This window comes from Strongylocentrotus purpuratus, unplaced genomic scaffold, assembly GCF_000002235.5.
Source record: "Strongylocentrotus purpuratus isolate Spur 01 unplaced genomic scaffold, Spur_5.0 spur5_scaffold_8, whole genome shotgun sequence".
Lineage (NCBI taxonomy): Eukaryota > Metazoa > Echinodermata > Echinoidea > Camarodonta > Strongylocentrotidae > Strongylocentrotus > Strongylocentrotus purpuratus.
In genome coordinates, this window is record NW_022145614.1 from 22,291,609 (window position 1) to 22,316,933 (window position 25,325).

A 25,325-nucleotide genomic window follows, 5' to 3' on the forward strand; every position below is an offset into this window, starting at 1 on the left:
TAAAATATATCTATATCGTGTTTTTATTTCACCAAACTAATCCTTACTTGCATAGTTACAAATATAATATATAATAAATAAGCTTGATGAATCTAATTACAAAAGTACTCTTCAACACTATGTATACAAATATCAAAAGTATGTATTGAAATGTATTGAAATAGGCTCATTTCTTCCGTGTAAAAATCTATAAATCAAATACCACCATGTTACATCTATTCCATGGGTAAAACTTGAGTTGCTGTCCAAAAAATTGTTTTGATAAAGTATTTCTCAAAGTATTCCCATCTTGATTATTCTCAACATGAAGTGTTTGTACAATATGATTATTATAATAATATAAACACACGCAACATTACGACAACGTAGATACTCCAATCTTGCGTTATTTAAAGACGCATCTCAGTTATTGCTTTGCGAATTCGATATGTTAGATAGAAGAAACAAATATTTAAAAAAATCCAATTAATATTGATAATCGTAGGCTATCTCTTTTGTTTTGTTTTTCATTTTTCTGTTCCCCTTTATGCAAGTATTCAATGGTGTGTGAAGAGGTATAATGGTCCTCTTTTGCATGTATTTTCACGTTTTTACTTTGTTACAGTTTGTATCTGACAATATTTTGTTTACGATTTATAAAAATAGACCGTGTGGCAGATTGACCATGTGCTGAACAAGTTATCAAATAAAGTCTACTACTACTACTATCACATATTGCATTTAAAGTTCTCCAAAAATATTGGAAACATAAATTATCATTATAGGTAAGGCTTTGATTTATTTCAGCTTCTTAATGGCATAATGCCCTAAATACATGAATACGAATCTCTACAGGGCAACAGTATATACACCGGCACACAAATATCTAAAATTATTCAACAAAGGACGAAATTCAATCAGTGCTCCTTTTGTTCATGAGTTATGAAAAACACAAAAAAGATATCAAATTTTCAAGGGATGTGATTAATGTAGTTGCTAATATGGTTAATATAGTTGACAACTAAGTTAGGCATAAGCCTTTGAATGCTTAGAAATTGGATGTCTTTTGTGTAATTTGTAACTGAAGAACGAAAGGAGCACTAATTGAATTGCGACCTTTGTTGAATACCTTTAGATATAAAATTTAATATGTCACATTTTTATGAGCTGTCATTGATACAAAAATATGATTCTCATTCATTGTCATACCTTAATTATTTTCCCCAAAAATGTGTAAAATACCAATATTTACTCTCAGGAACCACTCTTATAAAGAGTTGAGATTGATCCAAATCAGTCGCAAGTCCTCTAATCAATCGCACTAGTTTGCACTCCCCTATCTCATATGTACATAGTTGCAGTTAATATCTACTTTTTATAAAACGGGGTCCAGATTGACCCATATAATTATGATTTGCTATAAGCTGTGTAGAACTAAAGTAAGTAAAAGGTTAACATAAATGAATTATTATGAATTACAGTTAGCCGTCTTCTTAAAGTTTACATCATATGCAGCATATGCATATACTTCTTTAATTAATCACATTATTTCCATGCTTTTTTTCACACGTTTTCTTTTCATCGTTATTATTATACTAATGTTTTGTACAACAATAATATTCATGTACCATATGGATGAAGTTTTACTAATAAATACAACATACTAGTACTGTTTTACGTTAAATAACATTATTCCCATTTCTTCTTTATACGTATATGAAGATTAAAGAACTTACATTCAACCTTATAAACTCTGAGATATCTCTTGTTCTCATTCGCATTAAAGTAGTGCAGCGAATCAATAAATAAGTCCAGATGAACATAGCTGGCATTGCTTTTCATATATATAAAAATAAAAAAATAAATACACTTTTTCCTCGATGTATGGTAGATTTCGAATTCGCAGCGTTACCCTCCGGTATAGATCAAAAGTCAAAGATTACATGTGGGACACATGAAGTGGGTTCCTTTCGACGATTTCCTGTAAAAATAATCATGAAAATAAACACAACAAATATGAATTACAATGAAAAACAATAAGAGCAACACGATTACGGCATGTTTTTTAAAATATTATTTGAAATTCACTCTCAGGGTAAATAGATTTATGGACCTGAAACGGTATCCTCAGTTCTTTTTTAATCGTTACCTACCACTGTAAAGAATACAACATTTTTCTTAAACACAATTTCAAGATTTCACTTTTGGCAAATAATAGGCTTAATTATAAAATAAAAAACCGAGGCTGATATGACCTCTCCAACTAGTTCATGTAGAAAGGTCAAATGGTGTATTAATTGCCAAGACCTTGTTAAATCGCAATATCGATAAAGCTGTGTGTTTAGTTATTGTTTTTATTTTTAGCATTTGGACAAATCGTTGGATAATCTCATTTAGTGATTCTGGGTAAATCTATAAATTTACATTCATATCTCAAGTCCATGGTTATTTCATACGTCATATTATTTGAAATCCCTGCAATATATTTGATGTTTTGCTTATTTAATTATTATGTTGTAGGTTAATACCATGTACATACAGGACCAATGTAAAAAAATCAGCTTCGGTTGATATTGTCATCCAGTATAAATATCTTTAAACAAATAAATTCATCAATAAATAAACACGCCAGGGCGTTATTCCAATGATTATCACAAACGCTTCCGTCATTCTACCAGGTCCCTATTTCTCTTTTGAGTCGAGTGGCTCATGTAAAACAATGCATTGTCAAAGGACATATTTAGTGCTACGTCGGGGATCGAACCCACGACCTATGCATTTCCAGTCAAAAGCTCAAAGCAGTTGACTATACACTTTAATACACAGAGCACTATATTAACCTATTCACTTCTCATTACATGTTTACTGTTATGGTTTCAGGTGGTTATGGGTTAACTCAGACATCATAACTCACCCCATCCATGCCATCCACTACATACGGTGTCATGTAATTCTCTGCGCCGAAGTTTTGCGACCCCTCCTGTTAAAAAGCAAAAATAATAATAAAAACGTAAGCAACAAATATGGTAAGAAGTGGAGAAGAATATCCTCTGAAATAATTAATATTAATATGTTGTATACAGCTCTGGATACTTTCTAATCACTGTAATATCATTACCCCGGCACAATGGCGTAGACAGGTTCGTACACCTGGGGGGGATGACTCAGGGGCGGATCTAGCTTTTTGCTAAGGGGGGGTGACCAATAATGACGATGCGGAGCATCGTCCACGAGCCGCGAAGCGGCGAGCCGATATTTTTTTTTGGTGTTATTTTGAACCCCGTAAGTGATGTTTTCCTGGCATCTATTAATACAATGGAGACCATAAAAAACAGAGCATGATAACGTCTTTTTAAATCAAGTAACAGTTAAATACACAGTTATATCCAGAGTTATCATGTGTTTGGTTAAGTTACCAGATGAGTTGAATATCTTGAGCAGGCGCGGATCCAGGATTTTCCAATAGGGGGGGCCGGAAATTTGAAAATTGCGCAGACAATTTTTCAACTCAACATACCAATACTGACGAGGTCATATTAGAAGCACCATACCGGTAATTTTTTTGACATTTTCATCGGGGGGGGGGGGGGCTGAAGCCTCTTGCCCGAAAAAGTAATTTTCTGGTTTCACAATTCGGTTAGTGAGCGAAGCGAGCGAGCAACAATTTGAGGATAATATGTATTTTGTGAAAGTGTTATTTATCACCAAAATATACGAGGAAAGATATAACAAATTCATATTCGGGCAGCTCGCTGTTCCCCTCCCTCCCCCCCCCCCCCCATTACGCGCGAAGCGCAGAAGCTTTAATGTTTCATGAAATTATTAGAGAAAGAAGAGGATTCGTTGTACCATTCTCGACTCCTACCCTTGTCTGAATTTAGTTCCTCCCCCCTGCTCTCCCCCCTGCTCTCCCCCCCTGCTCTCCCCCGCCCCCCCCCCTCCCGCGCGAAGCGCGGAATTTTTGACGTTTCATTAAATCATTAGAGAAAGAGTACCGTTCTCGACTCTTCATCCTTGTCTGAATTCAGTTTTTCCCCTCCCGCGCGTAGCGCTGAAGCATTGACCTTTCATAGTTTAATGAAATTATTAGAGAAAGAAGATAATTCGTTGTTCCATTCTCGACCCTCAATCCTTCTCTGAATTCAGATTCCCCCCTCCAGCGCAAAGCGCAGAAGCTTAACGTTTCATTAAATTATTAGAGAAAGAAGACGATTCGTTGTACCGTTCACGATTCTTAATAATTGTCTGAATTCAGTTTCCATACCCCCTCCCGCGCGAAGCGCGGAAGCTTTGACGTTTCATTAAATCATTAGAGAAAGAGTACCGTTCTCGACTCTTAATCCTTGTCTGAATTGAATTCCCCCCCCCCCACCTCTCCCGCGAAGCGCGGAAGCTTTGACGTTTCATTAAATTATTAGAGAAAGAAGACGATTCGTTGTACCGTTCTCGATTCTTAATCATTGTCTGAATTCAGTTTCCATACCCTCTCCCGCGCGAAGCGAGGAAGCTTTGACGTTTCATTAAATCATTAGAGGAAGAGTACCGTTCTCGACTCTTAATCCTTGTCTGAATTGAGTCCCCTCCCCCCTTTCGCTCTCCCGCGCGAAGCGCGGAAGCTTTAACGTTTCATTAAATTATTAGAGAAAGAAGCCGATCCGTTGTTCCGTTCTCGGTTCTTAATCATTGTCTGAATTCAGTTCCCCCCCCCTCCACGCGAAGCGCAGAAGTTTGACGTTACATTAAATTATTAGAGAAAGAAGACGATTCGTTGTACCGTTCTCGATTCTTAATCATTGTCTGAATTCAGTTTCCATACCCCCTCCTTCGCGAAGCGCGGAAGCTTTGACGTTTCATTAAATCATTAGAGAAAGAGTACCGTTCTCGACTCTTAATCCTTGTCTGAATTGAGTCCCCCCCCCCTTTCCTCTCCCGCGCGAAGCGCGGAAGCTTTGACGTTTCATTAAATTATTAGAGAAAGAAGACGATTCGTTGTACCGTTCTCGATTCTTAATCATTGTCTGAATTCAGTTTCTATACCCCCTCCCGCGCGAAGCGCAGAAGCTTTGACGTTTCATTGAATTATTAGAGAAAGAAGATAATTCGTTGTTCCATTCTCGACCCTCAATCCTTCTCTGAATTCAGATTACCCCCCTCCAGCGCAAAGCGCAGAAGCTTAACGTTTCATTAAATTATTAGAGAAAGAAGACGATTCGTTGTACCGTTCTCGATTCTTAATCATTGTCTGAATTCAGTTTCTATACCCCCTCCCGCGCGAAGCGCGGAAGCTTTGACGTTTCATTGAATTATTAGAGAAAGAAGATGATTCGTTGTTCCATTCTCGACTCTAAATCCTTGTCTTAATTCAGTTTTCCTCCTCCCGCGCGTAGCGCGTAAGCTTCTGACGCTTCATTAAATTATGAGAGAAAGAAGATGATTCGTTGTCCCATTCTCGATTCTTAATCCTTGTTTGAATTCATTTCCCCCCTTTCATAGTTTAATGAAATTATTAGAGAAAGAATATAATTCGTTGTTCTATTCCCGACTCTTAATCCTTCTCTGAATTCAGTTTCCCCCTCCAACGCAAAGCGCAGAAGCTTAACGTTTCATTAAGTTAATAGAGAAAGAAGATGATTTGTTGTACCGTTATAGACTTGTCAAAAATGTTTCTTTGTCTGCTCCTTTTTTCGTCCTATGTCCCCTTACTGCCCCTACCGCCCCTAGCTACGCATGCTTTAAAGGGAAAATGAAACAATCATGATTGTGATAGCATACAATTAGGTCAGTAGAAATGAAAGGGGGAAAAAAAATCTTTTTATATACCAACCATGAAATAATCGCGACCGGGAGCGTCATATCTTAGTTTTGTGTTATCGGGGCGAGGGCCGGGGCGTAGCGACCAAGCGAGATTTTGCAATGTAGAATGCTATAATTATGCATTCTAGAAAATCCTTTAGTCCAATATGTACGTTCTTTCCGCTACATGTATATTTTCCTTCTAGCTATATATATATATATTTCCGGGGGGACGTGTCCCTCTATCGGGCCCTGGATCGCCGCCGCTGTCCATTATCACTACCAACATGAGTTTAAATATAAGCACAAGCGAGTTGTTATGAGCTGAATCCAAATGAAGGGCAAAATAAGAGTTGTGAAGCGGACCTACCGTTAATTTAAAATTTGGCTGCTTAGTATATAGCTTCTATTTGAAAGACATCCAAAATATTGTGCCCTTTTCAATTTTTTTCAAAAAGCAGGGGCTGTTTGTAACGTTTAACTTTGAATCCGTGGCTCGAGATTTTATGCGGCCGGCCCGGCCCCCTCTATTCAATAACGTTTCCCAAGCCTTCTGGAATGACCCCAAATCTCCCGATTACAGTTTTTCCCTTATTCGTCGTTACTGTCACTTAGCGCCATTTCCTTGTCTTTTCCCCCTTTCTCACCCGACTTCTCTCTTCCCCTCCCCCCCCCCCCCCCACCCACTCAGTGTTATCTAGGGTACGCGCATGTATGTTCCCTCTCTTAGTTTGAAAGCACCCCTTTATCTTCGGTGTGTAAAGTCAGTGCGGGCCGGATTTGTGTGTATTACGGGCCGGACTTTGTTGCGTGAAAAGTAACCCTTTATCAGAAATTTTGGAAACACAAAATCGGTCCCTCCGACCCCGGAGTGGGAGTGAGGTGGGGGGGGGGGGGGGGGGTATCTTCTTATTTTTTTTTCTTTCTCTCTCTCTCTCTCTCTCTTCTTTCTTTTCTCTTCTCTTTTCTTTTCTCTTCTTCTTTCTTTTCTCTTCTCCTTTTTTTCTTCTCTTCTCCTTTCTTTTTTTTCCTCTTTTTTTTGCGCCGCCAATAGGGGGGGCCGCGGCCGTTTCGGCCCCCCCCCTGGATCCGCCACTGCAATATTTGCACTTGAAAGGGTTTCTCTCCAGCGTGCGTTCTTTTTTCTTTCTTTTTTTCTTTTTTTCCCCTTTTTTCGTTGTTTGTTTTTTGGGCCGCCCAAGGGGGGGGGGGGGGGGTTAAACCCCCTAAACCCCCCCCCCCCGTAGATCCGCGCCTGTTTAATCTTGTGGTTATCTTGTGGTTTCCAAACCACAACATAACCACAAAATACTTGTAAGATTTTCTTTTTTTTTACCGTCTGAATTGGCTTTCACCGTGTGAATGCGGCTAATAACAATAAACACAATTACAATAATGATGAGGATTATTATTTTCATCATCATAATTATTATTATTATTAATATTATAATTGTTATCATTATTATTATTACTATTATTATCATCATTATTACTTATTAAGTAAGCAAATATCATTCCCCAAAACCTGGGGGATGATTGTACATGCCATCCCCCTCATCCCCCCCCCCCCCCGTTGTCTACGCCCCTGCCCCGGCATGAGGCTTCATTTAGCCGAGCTACCCTAACAAGGCGTTCTGGCATCCGAAAACTGTCGTCATATAGTCTTCATATGGTTGGACGAGCAAGTATGCGCTTGTAAAATGGCGACTGACTGGAATGCTCCCAAAGGAAATGGAAAATGTGCATACTTTGTGTGCGGGTAAGCCTGAATCCGATGACCGGGGTAATAATATATCTGTAAAGCGCTTAGGCACATCGTTGGATCGATGTATTGAGCGCAATATAAAAACGGAATATTATTATTAATATTATTCATACCGGGTGACCCAATTATATCGATTATTGTCTAACTAAACTCGGCTGAACTTTGAACCATGTGATCAACAATCCGGTGACGTATCCACTAGAATGTTTGCCCGGTCTGTTGTCGGGCTTACAGGCATCCTTTCACGAAACGGCCATAAGTACAAGTTCAACGACATCCCAAATTGAAGAGCGTGAATCAATATTCACACGCATGTCAATGCATCGAATGTCGGCGGACTTTTACGTGTGACAGTTTTGTGAATCGACACCCGGTCAGTTGTCGGGCCTAAGGGCATCGTTTCACGAAGTGGACATTATACAAGTTCAACGACATCCCAAATTAAAGAGCGTGTATCAATATTCACACGCATGTCAATGCATTGAATGTCGGCGGACTTTTACGTGTGACAGCTTTGTGAAACGACACCCGGTCAGTTGTCGGGCCTAAGGGCTTCGTTTCACGAAGTGGTCATTATACAAGTTCAACGACATCCCAAATTAAAGAGCGTGTATCAATGGAATGTCGGCGGACTTTTACGTGTGGCAGTCTTGTGAAACGACGCCTCTAGTGTGACTTGGGTAATTACCTGAGAATACTCTGACATTGGGTATCTTGGTTGTCCCATGTTTCTTAAGGCCTGGCCGACGACGAATCTTCTATCTTCTAAGGAAGAGCCACTGGACAGGTCATCAGGATGGAGATCGTCCTCGTCCAGGAAATTCAGGCTCGCATCGTGGTAGTTAAGGTCGGGATGATGGGGACCACTGGTAGGTGAATAGCAGAGAAAGAGAGAGGTGCGATGGGGAGGGGGTGCGAGGGATTGGGGGAGGGAACGAAAGAGGGTGCGAGAGGGTGGGGGAGGGAAAGAGAAAGTGAGAGTACGGGAGGGAGAGAAAGAGAGAGAGAGAGAGAGAATGATTAAACCCTTTGTTTAAAAAAAATGTCTGAGGTATGAAAGCGAACTTAATTTAATAATATGTAATATCCCGGACGAGGCTTGCTATCAAATTTAAGTATTCCTGATTGTATTGTTCCCAACAAAACCCAGATTGGGTGTTAGCCGCACAAAGTTTTTAAGGCTGGTTTAGATATGACGAGTCAAAATCGCAACGTTTTTTCTTAAATGATGATGCAAAGTGCAATACGCTACACAATCCTGTATATAATGACGAAGGGCTCAGTAAATGAGCGCAAGTCTTCTGTTGCGCGCAATCGCCATCAATCTGCAAGTTTAAAAGAAAAAACCGCGTCGTTGTTGTTGTTGTTGTTTTTCTTCCACCGGTTTACCGTGCCATATCTGAACTAGCCTTGACACCACAAAATATAAGCTGGGCCATCTGCCACCTGTGAAACCCAAACCATCGGCCATTTAGTCCCCAGTTGCAACATCCACCAGGCTCCCGAAGGTCTTGAACTTCACGATGACATAGTGGAATAGCTATCAACCAACCTTCCCTCCTGACTGATCTTTACAATAGTTAGCAACCACAAGAACGAACAAATTCCCAACCCACAGCGAGGATTTTTAAAGCGATTTCAAAATATATATCTTATCAAAACAATTGATTACTTACGCCATAAGCATCTTATTCTTTTGATGGTGTCTTATGTTGGCTATGAAGCAGAAACAGAAGACGATGAGAACGATCATGATGAAAGCCAGGCACCCAAGAACAATACCCACAATCGCTCCTGTTGATATAGACGAATATTTGGCAGAGGGCGCTGTTGCCACTGCTGTTGGAGCTTCCGTTGCAGTCAGCATACTGACGTTTGCTGTATTGAAGAAAAAAAAGAAAAAAAAATTAAAAATATAAATGAAATGAAATGGTTACAACAAGCCAGTTCGTAGATAACAACGCATGGGCATATACAGGTCATTTGTACCACAATTGTAAAACTCATTGAGACCATGTAGACGAATACTGGATTTGTGCTCATGAAAGTTATGTAATCATTCATTTGTGCATCGACGGTACATTACATGCTACACAAGTCATAGTATTCTTCTCAAAATTACAAACGAAAGATATATGTGAAGCACCTGATCACTTTGGCAGTGATTATACTTAAATGTCTTTTTTTTCAATGACGAATGACAAAAACTCATTAAAAAAATCTGCTGATAACCAATCAGAAGCAAGGAATTCAGTAGCTTACAACAAAAACTGTCATTTGTTACTGATGACAAGTACTGATGACAAGTACTGATGACAAGTTTTGTGAACCCCCCCCCCCCCATGGTATACTTACAGTTCAGGGAGGCTATTCCAAACAGGACACCGTCTACTAAGATTTCCTTTGGAGCGGTGATGTTATCTAGTGACGTCACGTCCTCAACCTGGGCCGGGGTGATGGCTCCAGCTGGAGCCTCCATCTCTACATCGCCATTTGCAATCACACTTCCCGACCGGAACCGATTCACCACGCAAACGAAGACGAAGGAATCCCCCACATCGGAGGGCAATCGCGTGCGGATTATTGCTACCATCTGCATTTGGGAAAGAAAAAAAGGTGGAAGGGAGTAAGACCGATTAAGATGAAGTTGAGTTCTGGTCATGCGATTGCATTGTGAAAGAAACGGTGTGGAATCGACCAAAAAAGGTTGATCATCTAGCATATAAGAATTTGTGTGTATTGCAAGGTTCTGGAATCATCAAAATGATAAGAAATTTGGGCAAGTCTTGGTAAAGTTACAAACACTGTACACAGAAAGATGTATATGGGACTACACGAACACGTGGCGTAAAAATCCTACCCTGGATTTTTACGATGTTACATGACATATTTAGAATATGAAGGCATTTGAAGAGCCATGCTTTTCAGGGAACATGTCTTATCTGACGTTCTTCCAAACTTGCATAATAAGAATGATAACGCTCACAAATTATTTGTCACCTCTTCCCAGAACTCAACCTTCTCTTTAAATATGTTTGTTATAAAACGAACTTCTCGCATTTCTGCAATTATAGTACCTTGTAGGAATCTATTTCTTGAATGATTTCATCCAGACTAAATCCAGGGCAATAATAGTACTATGTAGACCTATCGAGCATTCCTTCAGACGCAATATAAATTCAGCTAATATTATTGTTATTATTGTTATTATTATATTATTATTACTAGTGCCCGGCTTGAATTCGAACCCTCGCTTACTGGATAAAGAGTCATGTGAAAGAACCTCTGTACCATGACACCTCCCCGCACAAAGCTTGCAATTGAACATATATATCATCAACAAACAGTATTTTAACTACTGATGGGGCTACCCTGTCGAAATAAAAGAAAATAAATAAATAGATAAATAAATGAATGGTGCGGAATTCTCGAGAACACTTACCGCTCTACAGAAGAAGGTCTGCAGCTCAATGAAGCGAGCGGAAGTTGGGTCATTGAGGTCATCTGTGAACACTAATAGTTCATTGTCCTGTGTTTCGAATGTCATATCAAAGCTTACTGTGGCGGAAACTCCTACATCTGTAAAAGAAAAAAACAATAATAATGATTATAGTTATAACAATAATAATAATAACGATAATAACACTAATAATGATAATAATAATAACGATAATAACACTAATAATGATAATGATAACAATAATAACACTAATAATGATAATAATAACGATAATAACACTAATAATGATAATAATAACGATAATAACGCTAATAATGATAATAATAACAATAATAACGCTAATAATGAAAATAATAACGATAATAACACTAATAATGAAAATAATAATAAGAGGAGGAAGATAAATACAAATGATAATAATAATGAACGAGAAGAAAAAGAAAATGAAGAATTTAATTGATAGCAAAAATAACAATAATGATAAAGGCTTTCCTGTCCATTTCAACAACTTTATTTATTCAATTTCACCAATGTGCATTTCAATTTCGTCCTGTGTGAATGGTGAGATGCTGACGTCAGTACATGGATGGATGATGAGTCATATTTTGAAAGCAAGACTTGTAATCAACAGGGTCAAAGCCAGAGAAATAACGGACTCAATCGAGTGATTCGGATGGTAATAAACATAAATAATTTGTAAAGGCCGTACGTCAGTAATTTGTAAGAATACTTAGACTAATCATTTTTATACTGACCAAAATCCTAATTCTGGCTTCGAACACAAAGACAATTACCGGTAGTGGCTCAATCTTGCGTCAGCAAACAACGCATCATGTGCAAAAGGGTATTGTAGTTTTGATCAATGAAATCCTGTTCAGTGATTGATCAACTTAGCATCACGTGACCAAACATAACACTGCTATGATGTAAACGTGACGTCATCCATGGTATAGTGCACTATACCATATCACTATACCATGGATGACGTCGTATATATAAGATCAATGTGCTATTGGTCGCGGTCGCGCGGATGCGCTGCACTCTTCACTACTTCAGTGACAGTAAACATTATTATTACCATTATTTTTTGGTTGGTTTAAAAAATATAAAACAAATATATCATGCATTATATCCCGCTTACTAAGAATCTTGCAATCTGATTGGTCTAAACGAGGTCACATGATGAATGAAAGATAAGTCTCCCTGCGATAGGACTTTTGTACCGTTTTCTTTTCTTTTATTTTTGCTGCTGCCCCACTTGCCAGCGAATACGCATACAAAGTACGTTACGCGAAATGTCAATGTCAATGTCAAATCTTTGTAAAATCTAGCTGAAGCTTAACTATCTCCAAAATCTGTTCTTTTAATTACGTAAAATTCACTTTAAATAGACCTTATTGCCGATGTGGGATATAAAACAAATATTAACCTCCTTTACTCGGGCAATTGAAACATAATATCATCGCCTCGGTGATGATAGTATGTACCATTACCATCGTAGTCGATTAATATTTGCTTATTTGGTGAAATTATGGATTCCTCGGCGACAGAAATACCACTATGTTTTCGGGACTACGCCCCTCGGAAAATAGTGCTATTCCTGCCTCCTCGATCCATAATTTCAACTAGAGCCTCTCAGTCCATCGTATATTTGTTTACTATAATGATATGTTTGCTTACCAGCTGTAAATGTGACAGTAGCGCTTGGTGTTACTGTAGATGACACAGTGGAGGTTGGTGTCACTGTAGATGACAAAGTGGAGGTTGGTGTTACTGTAGATGACAAAGTGGTGCTTGGTGTCACTGAAGATGACAAAGTGGAGGTTGGTGTCATTGTAGATGACACAGTAGAGGTTGGTGTCACTGTAGATGACAAAGTGGAGGTTGGTGTCACTAACGATGACAAAGTGGAGGTTGGTGTCACTGTAGATGACACAGTAGAGGTTGGTGTTACTGTAGATGACAGAGTAGAGGTTGGTGTTACTGTAGATGACAGAGTGGAGGTTGGTGTCACTGTAGATGACAAAGTGGAGGTTGGTGTCACTGTAGATGACACAGTGGAGGTTGGTGTCAATGTAGATGACACAGTGGAGGTTGGTGTCACTGTAGATGACACAGTAGAGGTTGGTGTTACTGTAGATGACAGAGTGGAGGTTGGTGTCACTGTAGATGACACAGTAGAGGTTGGTGTTACTGTAGATGACAGAGTGGAGGTTGGTGTCACTGTAGATGACACAGTGGGGGTTGGTGTCACTGACGATAAAAAAGTGGAGGTTGGTGTCACTGTTGAAGACACAGTGGTGCTTGGTGTCACTGAAGATGACAAAGTGGAGGTTGGTGTCATTGTAGATGACACAGTAGAGGTTGGTGTTACTGTAGATGACAGAGTGGAGGTTGGTGTTACTGTAGATGACAGAGTGGAGGTTGGTGTCACTGTAGATGACAAAGTGGAGGTTGGTGTCACTGTAGATGACACAGTAGAGGTTGGTGTTACTGTAGATGACAAAGTGGTGCTTGGTGTCACTGTAGATGACAAAGTGGAGGTTGGTGTCACTGTAGATGACAAAGTGGAGGTTGGTGTCACTAACGATGACAAAGTGGAGGTTGGTGTCACTGTAGATGACACAGTAGAAGTTGGTGTTACTGTAGATGACAGAGTAGAGGTTGGTGTTACTGTAGATGACAGAGTGGAGGTTGGTGTCACTGTAGATGACAAAGTGGAGGTTGGTGTCACTGTAGATGACACAGTGGAGGTTGGTGTCACTGTAGATGACACAGTGGAGGTTGGTGTCACTGTAGATGACACAGTAGAGGTTGGTGTTACTGTAGATGACAGAGTGGAGGTTGGTGTCACTGTAGATGACAAAGTGGAGGTTGGTGTTACTGTTGATGACACAGTGGAGGTTGGTGTCACTGTAGATGACAAAGTGGTGCTTGGTGTTACTGTAGAAGACACAGTGGAGGTTGGTGTCACTGTAGATGACACAGTGGAGATTGGTGTCACTGTAGATGACAAAGTGGAGGTTGGTGTTACTGTAGATGACAAAGTGGTGCTTGGTGTCACTGAAGATGACAAAGTGGAGGTTGGTGTCATTGTAGATGACACAGTAGAGGTTGGTGTTACTGTAGATGACAGAGTGGAGGTTGGTGTTACTGTAGATGACAGAGTGGAGGTTGGTGTCACTGTAGATGACAAAGTGGAGGTTGGTGTCACTGTAGATGACACAGTAGAGGTTGGTGTTACTGTAGATGACAAAGTGGTGCTTGGTGTCACTGTAGATGACAAAGTGGAGGTTGGTGTCACTGTAGATGACACAGTAGAGGTTGGTGTTACTGTTGATGACACAGTGGAGGTTGGTGTCACTGTAGATGACAAAGTGGTGCTTGGTGTTACTGTAGAAGACACAGTGGAGGTTGGAGTCACTGTAGATGACACAGTGGAGGTTGGTGTCACTGTAGATGACAAAGTGGAGGTTGGTGTCACTGTAGATGACAAAGTGGAGGTAGGTGTTACTGTCACTGACGATGACAAAGTGGAGGTTGGTGTCACTGTAGATGACAGAGGGGAGGTTAGTGTCACTGACGATGACAAAGTGGAGGTTGGTGTCACTGAAGATGACAAAGTGGAGGTTGGTGTCACTGTAGATGACACAGTAGACGTTGGTGTTACTGTAGATGACAAAGTGGAGGTTGGTGTCACTGTAGATGACACAGTGGAGGTTGGTGTCACTGTAGATGACAAAGTGGAGGTTGGTGTCACTGTAGATGACACAGTGGAGGTTGGTGTCACTGTAGATGACAAAGTGGAGGTTGGTGTCACTGTAGATGACAAAGTGGAGGTTGGTGTTACTGTAGATGACAAAGTGGTGCTTGGTGTCACTGAAGATGACAAAGTGGAGGTTGGTGTCATTGTAGATGACACAGTAGAGGTTGGTGTCACTGTAGATGACAAAGTGGAGGTTGGTGTCACTAACGATGACAAAGTGGAGGTTGGTGTCACTGTAGATGACACAGTAGAGGTTGGTGTTACTGTAGTTGACAGAGTAGAGGTTGGTGTTACTGTAGATGACAGAGTGGAGGTTGGTGTCACTGTAGATGACAAAGTGGAGGTTGGTGTCACTGTAGATGACACAGTGGAGGTTGGTGTCACTGTAGATGACACAGTGGAGGTTGGTGTCACTGTAGATGACACAGTAGAGGTTGGTGTTACTGTAGATGACAGAGTGGAGGTTGGTGTCACTGTAGATGACACAGTGGGGGTTGGTGTCACTGACGATAAAAAAGTGGAGGTTGGTGTCACTGTTGAAGACACAGTGGTGCTTGGTGTCACTGAAGATGACAAAGTGGAGGTTGGTGTCATTGTAGATGACACAGTAGAGGTTGGTGTTACTGTAGATGACAGAGTGGAGGTTGGTGTTACTGTAGATGACAGAGTGGAGGTTGGTGTCACTGTAGATGACAAAGTGGAGGTTGGTGTCACTGTAGATGACACAGTAGAGGTTGGTGTTACTGTAGATGACAAAGTGGTGCTTGGTGTCACTGTAGATGACAAAGTGGAGGTTGGTGTCACTGTAGATGACAAAGTGGAGGTTGGTGTCACTAACGATGACAAAGTGGAGGTTGGTGTCACTGTAGATGACACAGTAGAGGTTGGTGTTACTGTAGATGACAGAGTAGAGGTTGGTGTTACTGTAGATGACAGAGTGGAGGTTGGTGTCACTGTAGATGACAAAGTGGAGGTTGGTGTCACTGTAGATGACACAGTGGAGGTTGGTGTCACTGTAGATGACACAGTGGAGGTTGGTGTCACTGTAGATGACACAGTAGAGGTTGGTGTTACTGTAAATGACAGAGTGGAGGTTGGTGTCACTGTAGATGACAAAGTGGAGGTTGGTGTTACTGTTGATGACACAGTGGAGGTTGGTGTCACTGTAGATGACAAAGTGGTGCTTGGTGTTACTGTAGAAGACACAGTGGAGGTTGGTGTCACTGTAGATGACACAGTGGAGGTTGGTGTTACTGTAGAAGAAACAGTGGAGGTTGGTGTCACTGTAGATGACACAGTGGAGGTTGGTGTCACTGTAGATGACAAAGTGGAGGTTGGTGTTACTGTAGATGACAAAGTGGTGCTTGGTGTCACTGAAGATGACAAAGTGGAGGTTGGTGTCATTGTAGATGACACAGTAGAGGTTGGTGTTACTGTAGATGACAGAGTGGAGGTTGGTGTTACTGTAGATGACAGAGTGGAGGTTGGTGTCACTGTAGATGACAAAGTGGAGGTTGGTGTCACTGTAGATGACACAGTAGAGGTTGGTGTTACTGTAGATGACAAAGTGGTGCTTGGTGTCACTGTAGATGACAAAGTGGAGGTTGGTGTCACTGTAGATGACACAGTAGAGGTTGGTGTTACTGTTGATGACACAGTGGAGGTTGGTGTCACTGTAGATGACAAAGTGGTGCTTGGTGTTACTGTAGAAGACACAGTGGAGGTTGGAGTCACTGTAGATGACACAGTGGAGGTTGGTGTCACTGTAGATGACAAAGTGGAGGTTGGTGTCACTGTAGATGACAAAGTGGAGGTAGGTGTTACTGTCACTGACGATGACAAAGTGGAGGTTGGTGTCACTGTAGATGACAGAGTGGAGGTTAGTGTCACTGACGATGACAAAGTGGAGGTTGGTGTCACTGTAGATGACAAAGTGGAGGTTGGTGTTACTGTAGATGACAAAGTGGTGCTTGGTGTCACTGAAGATGACAAAGTGGAGGTTGGTGTCACTGTAGATGACACAGTAGAGGATGGTGTTACTGTAGATGACAGAGTGGAGGTTGGTGTTACTGTAGATGACAGAGTGGAGGTTGGTGTCACTGTAGATGACAAAGTGGAGGTTGGTGTCACTGTAGATGACACAGTAGAGGTTGGTGTTACTGTAGATGACAAAGTGGTGCTTGGTGTCACTGTAGATGACAGAGTGGAGGTTGGTGTCACTGTAGATGACACAGTAGAGGATGGTGTTACTGTTGATGACACAGTGGAGGTTGGTGTCACTGTAGATGACAAAGTGGTGCTTGGTGTTACTGTAGAAGACACAGTGGAGGTTGGAGTCACTGTAGATGACACAGTGGAGGTTGGTGTCACTGTAGATGACAAAGTAGAGGTTGGTGTCACTGTAGATGACACAGTAGAGGTTGTTGTTACTGTAGATGACAAAGTGGTGCTTGGTGTCACTGTAGATGACAGAGTGGTGCTAGGTGTCACTGTAGATGACACAGTGGGGGTTGGTGTCACTGACGATAAAAAAGTGGAGGTTGGTGTCACTGTTGAAGACACAGTGGTGCTAGGCGTCACTGTAGATGACACAGTGGGGGTTGGTGTCACTGACGATAAAAAAGTGGAGGTTGGTGTCACTGTTGAAGACACAGTGGTGCTAGGCGTCACTGTAGATGACACAATGGAGGTTGATGTCACTGTAGATGACAAAGTGGAGGTTGGTGTCACTGTAGATGACACAGTGGTGGTTGGTGTCACTGTAGATGACAAAGTGGAGGTTGGTGTCACTGACGATGACAAAGTGGAGGTTGGTGTCACTGTAGATGACAAAGTGGAGGTTGGTGTCACTAACGATGACAAAGTGGAGGTTGGTGTCACTGTAGATGACACAGTAGAGGTTGGTGTTACTGTAGATGACAGAGTAGAGGTTGGTGTTACTGTAGATGACAGAGTGGAGGTTGGTGTCACTGTAGATGACAAAGTGGAGGTTGGTGTCACTGTAGATGACACAGTGGAGGTTGGGTTCACTGTAGATGACACAATAGAGGTTGGTGTTACTGTAGATGAATAAGTGGTGCTTGGTGTCACTGAAGATGACAAAGTGGAGGTTGGTGTCACTGTAGATGACACAGTAGACGTTGGTGTTACTGTAGATGACAAAGTGGAGGTTGGTGTCACTGTAGATGACACAGTGGAGGTTGGTGTCACTGTAGATGACAAAGTGGAGGTTGGTGTCACTGTAGATGACACAGTGGAGGTTGGTGTCACTGTAGATGACAAAGTGGAGGTAGGTGTTACTGTCACTGACGATGACAAAGTGGAGGTTGGTGTCACTGTAGATGACACAGTGGAGGTTGGTGTTACTGTAGATGACAGAGTGGAGGTTGGTGTTACTGTAGATGACAGAGTGGAGGTTGGTGTCACTGTAGATGACAAAGTGGAGGTTGGTGTCACTGTAGATGACACAGTAGAGGTTGGTGTTACTGTAGATGACAAAGTGGTGCTTGGTGTCACTGTAGATGACAAAGTGGAGGTTGGTGTAACTGTAGATGACACAGTAGAGGTTGGTGTCACTGTAGATGACAGAGTGGAGGTTGGTGTCACTGTAGATGACACAGTGGAGGTTGGTGTCACTGTAGATGACACAGTAGAGGTTGGTGTTACTGTAGATGACAGAGTGGAGGTTGGTGTTACTGTAGATGACAGAGTGGAGGTTGGTGTCACTGTAGATGACAAAGTGGAGGTTGGTGTCACTGTAGATGACACAGTAGAGGTTGTTGTTACCGTAGATGACAAAGTGGTGCTTGGTGTCACTGTAGATGACAAAGTGGAGGTTGGTGTCATTGTAGATGACACAGTAGAGGTTGGTGTTACTGTAGATGACAAAGTGGTGCTTGGTGTCACTGAAGAAGACAAAGTGGAGGTTGGTGTCACTGTAGATGACACAGTAGACGTTGGTGTTACTGTAGATGACAGAGTGGAGGTTGGTGTCACTGTAAATGACAAAGTGGAGGTTGGTGTTACTGTTGATGACACAGTGGAGGTTGGTGTCACTGTAGATGACACAGTGGAGGTTGGTGTCACTGTAGATGACAAAGTGGAGGTTGGTGTTACTGTAGATGACAAAGTGGAGGTTGGTGTCACTGTAGATGACACAGTGGAGGTTGGTGTTACTGTAGATGACAGAGTGGAGGTTGGTGTCACTGTAGATGACAAAGTGGAGGTTGGTGTCACTGTAGATGACACAGTAGAGGTTGTTGTTACTGTAGATGACAAAGTGGTGCTTGGTGTCACTGTAGATGACAAAGTGGAGGTAGGTGTCATTGTAGATGACACAGTAGAGGTTGGTGTTACTGTAGATGACAAAGTGGTGCTTGGTGTCACTGAAGAAGACAAAGTGGAGGTTGGTGTCACTGTAGATGACACAGTAGACGTTGGTGTTACTGTAGATGACAGAGTGGAGGTTGGTGTCACTGTAAATGACAAAGTGGAGGTTGGTGTTACTGTTGATGACACAGTGGAGGTTGGTGTCACTGTAGATGACAAAGTGGTGCTTGGTGTTACTGTAGAAGACAAAGTGGAGGTTGGTGTCACTGTAGATGACACAGTGGAGGTTGGTGTCACTGTAGATGACAAAGTGGAGGTTGGTGTTACTGTAGATGACAAAGTGGAGGTTGGTGTCACTGAAGATGACAAAGTGGAGGTTGGTGTCACTGTAGATGACACAGTGGAGGTTGGTGTTACTGTAGATGACAGAGTGGAGGTTGGTGTTACTGTAGATGACAGAGTGAAGGTTGGTGTCACTGTAGATGACAAAGTGGAGGTTGGTGTCACTGTAGATGACACAGTAGAGGTTGGTGTTACTGTAGATGACAAAGTGGTGCTTGGTGTCACTGTAGATGACAAAGTGGAGGTTGGTGTCACTGTAGATGACACAGTAAAGGTTGGTGTTACTGTAGATGACAGAGTGGAGGTTGGTGTTACTGTAGATGACAGAGTGGAGGTTGGTGTCACTGTAGATGAGAAAGTGGAGGTTGGTGTCACTGTAGATAGCACAGTAGAGGTTGTTGTTACTGTAGATGACAAAGTGGTGCTTGGTGTCACTGTAGATGACAAAGTGGAGGTTGGTGTCACTGTAGATGACACAGTAGAGGTTGGTGTCACTGTAGATGACAGAGTGGAGGTTGGTGTCACTGTAGATGACAAAGTGGAGGTTGGTGTCACTGTAGATGACACAGTAGAGGTTGGTGTTACTGTAGATGACAAAGTGGTGCTTGGTGTCACTGAAGATGACAAAGTGGAGGTTGGTGTCACTGTAGATGACACAGTAGACGTTGGTGTCACTGTAGATGACACAGTGGAGGTTGGTGTCACTGTAGATGACAAAGTGGAGGTTGGTGTCACTGTAGATGACAGAGTGGAGGTTGGTGTCACTGTAGATGACAAAGTGGAGGTTGGTGTCACTGTAGATGACACAGTAGAGGTTGTTGTTACTGTAGATGACAAAGTGGTGCTTGGTGTCACTGTAGATGACAAAGTGGAGGTTGGTGTCACTGTAGATGACACAGTAGAGGTTGGTGTTACTGTAGATGACAGAGTGGAGGTTGGTGTCACTGTAGATGACAAAGTGGAGGTTGGTGTCACTGTAGATGACACAGTAGAGGTTGGTGTTACTGTAGATGACAAAGTGGTGCTTGGTGTCACTGTAGATGACAAAGTGGAGGTTGGTGTCACTGTAGATGACACAGTAGAGGTTGGTGTTACTGTAGATGACAAAGTGGTGCTTGGTGTCACTGAAGATGACAAAGTGGAGGTTGGTGTCACTGTAGATGACACAGTAGAGGTTGGTGTTACTGTAGATGCCAGAGTGGAGGTTGGTGTTACTGTAGATGACAAAGTGGAGGTTGGTGTCACTGTAGATGACAAAGTGGAGGTTGGTGTCACTGTAGATGACACAGTAGAGGTTGTTGTTACTGTAGATGACAAAGTGGTGCTTGGTGTTACTGTAGATGACAAAGTGGAGGTTGGTGTCACTGTAGATGACACAGTAGAGGTTGGTGTTACTGTAGATGACAAAGTGGTGCTTGGTGTCACTGAAGATGACAAAGTGGAGGTTGGTGTCACTGTAGATGACACAGTAGAGGTTGGTGTTACTGTAGATGACAAAGTGGTGCTTGGTGTCACTGAAGATGACAAAGTGGAGGTTGGTGTCACTGTAGATGACACAGTAGACGTTGGTGTTACTGTAGATGACAAAGTGGAGGTTGGTGTCACTGTAGATGACACAGTGGAGGTTGGTGTCACTGTAGATGACAAAGTGGAGGTTGGTGTCACTGTAGATGACAGAGTGGAGGTTGGTGTCACTGTAGATGACAAAGTGGAGGTTGGTGTCACTGTAGATGACACAGTAGAGGTTGTTGTTACTGTAGATGACAAAGTGGTGCTTGGTGTCACTGTAGATGACAAAGTGGAGGTTGGTGTCACTGTAGATGACACAGTAGAGGTTGGTGTTACTGTAGATAACAAAGTGGTGCTTGGTGTCACTGAAGATGACAAAGTGGAGGTTGGTGTCACTGTAGATGACACAGTAGAGGTTGGTGTTACTGTAGATGACAAAGTGGTGCTTGGTGTCACTGAAGATGACACAGTGGAGGTTGGTGTCACTGTAGATGACAAAGTGGAGGTTGGTGTCACTGTAGATGACACAGTCGAGGTTGGTGTCACTGTAGATGACAAAGTGGAGGTTGGTGTCACTGTAGATGACACAGTAGACGTTGGTGTCACTGTAGATGACAAAGTGGAGGTTGGTGTCACTGTAGATGACACAGTGGTGCTTGGTGTCACTGTAGATGACAAAGTGGAGGTTGGTGTCACTGTAGATGACACAGTAGACGTTGGTGTTACTGTAGATGACAAAGTGGAGGTTGGTGTCACTGTAGATGACACAGTAGAGGTTGTTGTTACTGTAGATAACAAAGTGGTGCTTGGTGTCACTGAAGATGACAAAGTGGAGGTTGGTGTCACTGTAGATGACACAGTAGAGGTTGGTGTTACTGTAGATGACAAAGTGGTGCTTGGTGTCACTGAAGATGACAAAGTGGAGGTTGGTGTCACTGTAGATGACACAGTAGAGGTTGGTGTTACTGTAGATGACAAAGTGGTGCTTGGTGTCACTGTAGATGACAAAGTGGAGGTTGGTGTAACTGTAGATGACACAGTAGAGGTTGGTGTCACTGTAGATGACAGAGTGGAGGTTGGTGTCACTGTAGATGACACAGTGGAGGTTGGTGTCACTGTAGATGACACAGTAGAGGTTGGTGTTACTGTAGATGACAGAGTGGAGGTTGGTGTTACTGTAGATGACAGAGTGGAGGTTGGTGTCACTGTAGATGACAAAGTGGAGGTTGGTGTCACTGTAGATGACACAGTAGAGGTTGTTGTTACTGTAGATGACAAAGTGGTGCTTGGTGTCACTGTAGATGACAAAGTGGAGGTTGGTGTCACTGTAGATGACACAGTAGAGGTTGGTGTTACTGTAGATGACAAAGTGGTGCTTGGTGTCACTGAAGATGACAAAGTGGAGGTTGGTGTCACTGTAGATGACACAGTAGAGGTTGGTGTTACTGTAGATGACAAAGTGGTGCTTGGTGTCACTGAAGATGACAAAGTGGAGGTTGGTGTCACTGTAGACGACACAGTAGAGGTTGGTGTTACTGTAGATGACAAAGTGGTGCTTGGTGTCACTGAAGATGACAAAGTGGAGGTTGGTGTCACTGTAGACGACACAGTAGACGTTGGTGTTACTGTAGATGACAGAATGGAGGTTGGTGTCACTGTAGATGACAAAGTGGAGGTTGGTGTTACTGTTGACGACACAGTGGAGGTTGGTGTCACTGTAGATGACAAAGTGGAGGTTGGTGTTACTGTAGATGACAAAGTGGAGGTTGGTGTCACTGTAGATGACACAGTAGACGTTGGTGTTACTGTAGATGACAGAGTGGAGGTTGGTGTCACTGTAGATGACAAAGTGGAGGTTGGTGTCACTGTAGATGACAATGTGGTGCTTGGTGTTACTGTAGAAGACAAAGTGGAGGTTGGTGTCACTGTAGATGACACAGTGGAGGTTGGTGTCACTGTAGATGACAAAGTGGAGGTTGGTGTTACTGTAGATGACAAAGTGGAGGTTGGTGTCACTGAAGATGACAAAGTGGAGGTTGGTGTCACTGTAGATGACACAGTGGAGGTTGGTGTCACTGTAGATGACACAGTAGACGTTGGTGTTACTGTAGATGACAGAGTGGAGGTTGGTGTCACTGTAGATGACAAAGTGGTGCTTGGTGTCACTGTATTTGACAAAGTGGAGGTTGGTGTCACTGTAGATGACACAGTAGAGGTTGGTGTTACTGTAGATGACAAAGTGGTGCTTGGTGTCACTGAAGATGACAAAGTGGAGGTTGGTGTCACTGTAGATGACACAGTAGAGGTTGGTGTTACTGTAGATGCCAGAGTGGAGGTTGGTGTTACTGTAGATGACAAAGTGGAGGTTGGTGTCACTGTAGATGACAAAGTGGAGGTTGGTGTCACTGTAGATGACACAGTAGAGGTTGTTGTTACTGTAGATGACAAAGTGGTGCTTGGTGTTACTGTAGATGACAAAGTGGAGGTTGGTGTCACTGTAGATGACACAGTAGAGGTTGGTGTTACTGTAGATGACAAAGTTGTGCTTGGTGTCACTGAAGATGACAAAGTGGAGGTTGGTGTCACTGTAGATGACACAGTAGAGGTTGGTGTTACTGTAGATGACAAAGTGGTGCTTGGTGTCACTGAAGATGACAAAGTGGAGGTTGGTGTCACTGTAGATGACACAGTAGACGTTGGTGTTACTGTAGATGACAAAGTGGAGGTTGGTGTCACTGTAGATGACACAGTGGAGGTTGGTGTCACTGTAGATGACAAAGTGGAGGTTGGTGTCACTGTAGATGACAGAGTGGAGGTTGGTGTCACTGTAGATGACAAAGTGGAGGTTGGTGTCACTGTAGATGACACAGTAGAGGTTGTTGTTACTGTAGATGACAAAGTGGTGCTTGGTGTCACTGTAGATGACAAAGTGGAGGTTGGTGTCACTGTAGATGACACAGTAGAGGTTGGTGTTACTGTAGATAACAAAGTGGTGCTTGGTGTCACTGTAGATGACAAAGTGGAGGTTGGTGTCACTGTAGATGACACAGTAGAGGTTGTTGTTACTGTAGATGACAAAGTGGTGCTTGGTGTCACTGTAGATGACAAAGTGGAGGTTGGTGTCACTGTAGATGACACAGTAGAGGTTGGTGTTACTGTAGATGACAAAGTGGTGCTTGGTGTCACTGAAGATGACAAAGTGGAGGTTGGTGTCACTGTAGATGACACAGTAGAGGTTGGTGTTACTGTAGATGACAAAGTGGTGCTTGGTGTCACTGAAGATGACAAAGTGGAGGTTGGTGTCACTGTAGACGACACAGTAGACGTTGGTGTTACTGTAGATGACAGAGTGGAGGTTGGTGTCACTGTAGATGACAAAGTGGAGGTTGGTGTTACTGTTGACGACACAGTGGAGGTTGGTGTCACTGTAGATGACAAAGTGGTGCTTGGTGTTACTGTAGAAGACAAAGTGGAGGTCGGTGTCACTGTAGATGACACAGTGGAGGTTGGTGTCACTGTAGATGACAAAGTGGAGGTTGGTGTTACTGTAGATGACAAAGTGGAGGTTGGTGTCACTGTAGATGACACAGTAGACGTTGGTGTTACTGTAGATGACAGAGTGGAGGTTGGTGTCACTGTAGATGACAAAGTGGAGGTTGGTGTCACTGTAGATGACAATGTGGTGCTTGGTGTTACTGTAGAAGACAAAGTGGAGGTTGGTGTCACTGTAGATGACACAGTGGAGGTTGGTGTCACTGTAGATGACAAAGTGGAGGTTGGTGTTACTGTAGATGACAAAGTGGAGGTTGGTGTCACTGAAGATGACAAAGTGGAGGTTGGTGTCACTGTAGATGACACAGTGGAGGTTGGTGTCACTGTAGATGACACAGTAGACGTTGGTGTTACTGTAGATGACAGAGTGGAGGTTGGTGTCACTGTAGATGACAAAGTGGTGCTTGGTGTCACTGTATTTGACAAAGTGGAGGTTCGTGTCACTGTAGATGACACAGTAGAGGTTGGTGTTACTGTAGATGACAAAGTGGTGCTTGGTGTCACTGAAGATGACAAAGTGGAGGTTGGTGTCACTGTAGATGACACAGTAGAGGTTGGTGTTACTGTAGATGCCAGAGTGGAGGTTGGTGTTACTGTAGATGACAAAGTGGAGGTTGGTGTCACTGTAGATGACAAAGTGGAGGTTGGTGTCACTGTAGATGACACAGTAGAGGTTGTTGTTACTGTAGATGACAAAGTGGTGCTTGGTGTTACTGTAGATGACAAAGTGGAGGTTGGTGTCACTGTAGATGACACAGTAGAGGTTGGTGTTACTGTAGATGACAAAGTTGTGCTTGGTGTCACTGAAGATGACAAAGTGGAGGTTGGTG

General features: G+C 42.5%; 1 protein-coding gene and 1 long non-coding RNA gene across 2 annotated transcripts; one reads left to right on the plus strand and one right to left on the minus strand.

The window, feature by feature from the left end:
* Window positions 1-24,855, minus strand: LOC100893297 (cell wall protein DAN4; the record flags this gene model as incomplete). The annotated part of the gene is made up of 13 exons (XM_030976101.1): window positions 1-1,960; window positions 2,894-2,959; window positions 8,226-8,403; window positions 9,214-9,415; window positions 9,893-10,130; window positions 10,980-11,116; window positions 12,678-12,798; window positions 13,162-13,413; window positions 13,585-13,656; window positions 17,650-17,697; window positions 21,526-21,573; window positions 23,470-23,514; window positions 24,802-24,855. Coding segments are annotated over 13 exons (1,503 nt in total), but the record flags the coding sequence as incomplete, so codon positions are not given.
* LOC115920208 lies at window positions 16,844-17,477 on the plus strand. The gene is made up of 3 exons (XR_004062251.1): window positions 16,844-16,856; window positions 17,247-17,362; window positions 17,453-17,477. It is a non-coding gene; the product is annotated as an uncharacterized LOC115920208 (long non-coding RNA).
* Window positions 24,856-25,325: the final 470 nt, after the last annotated feature.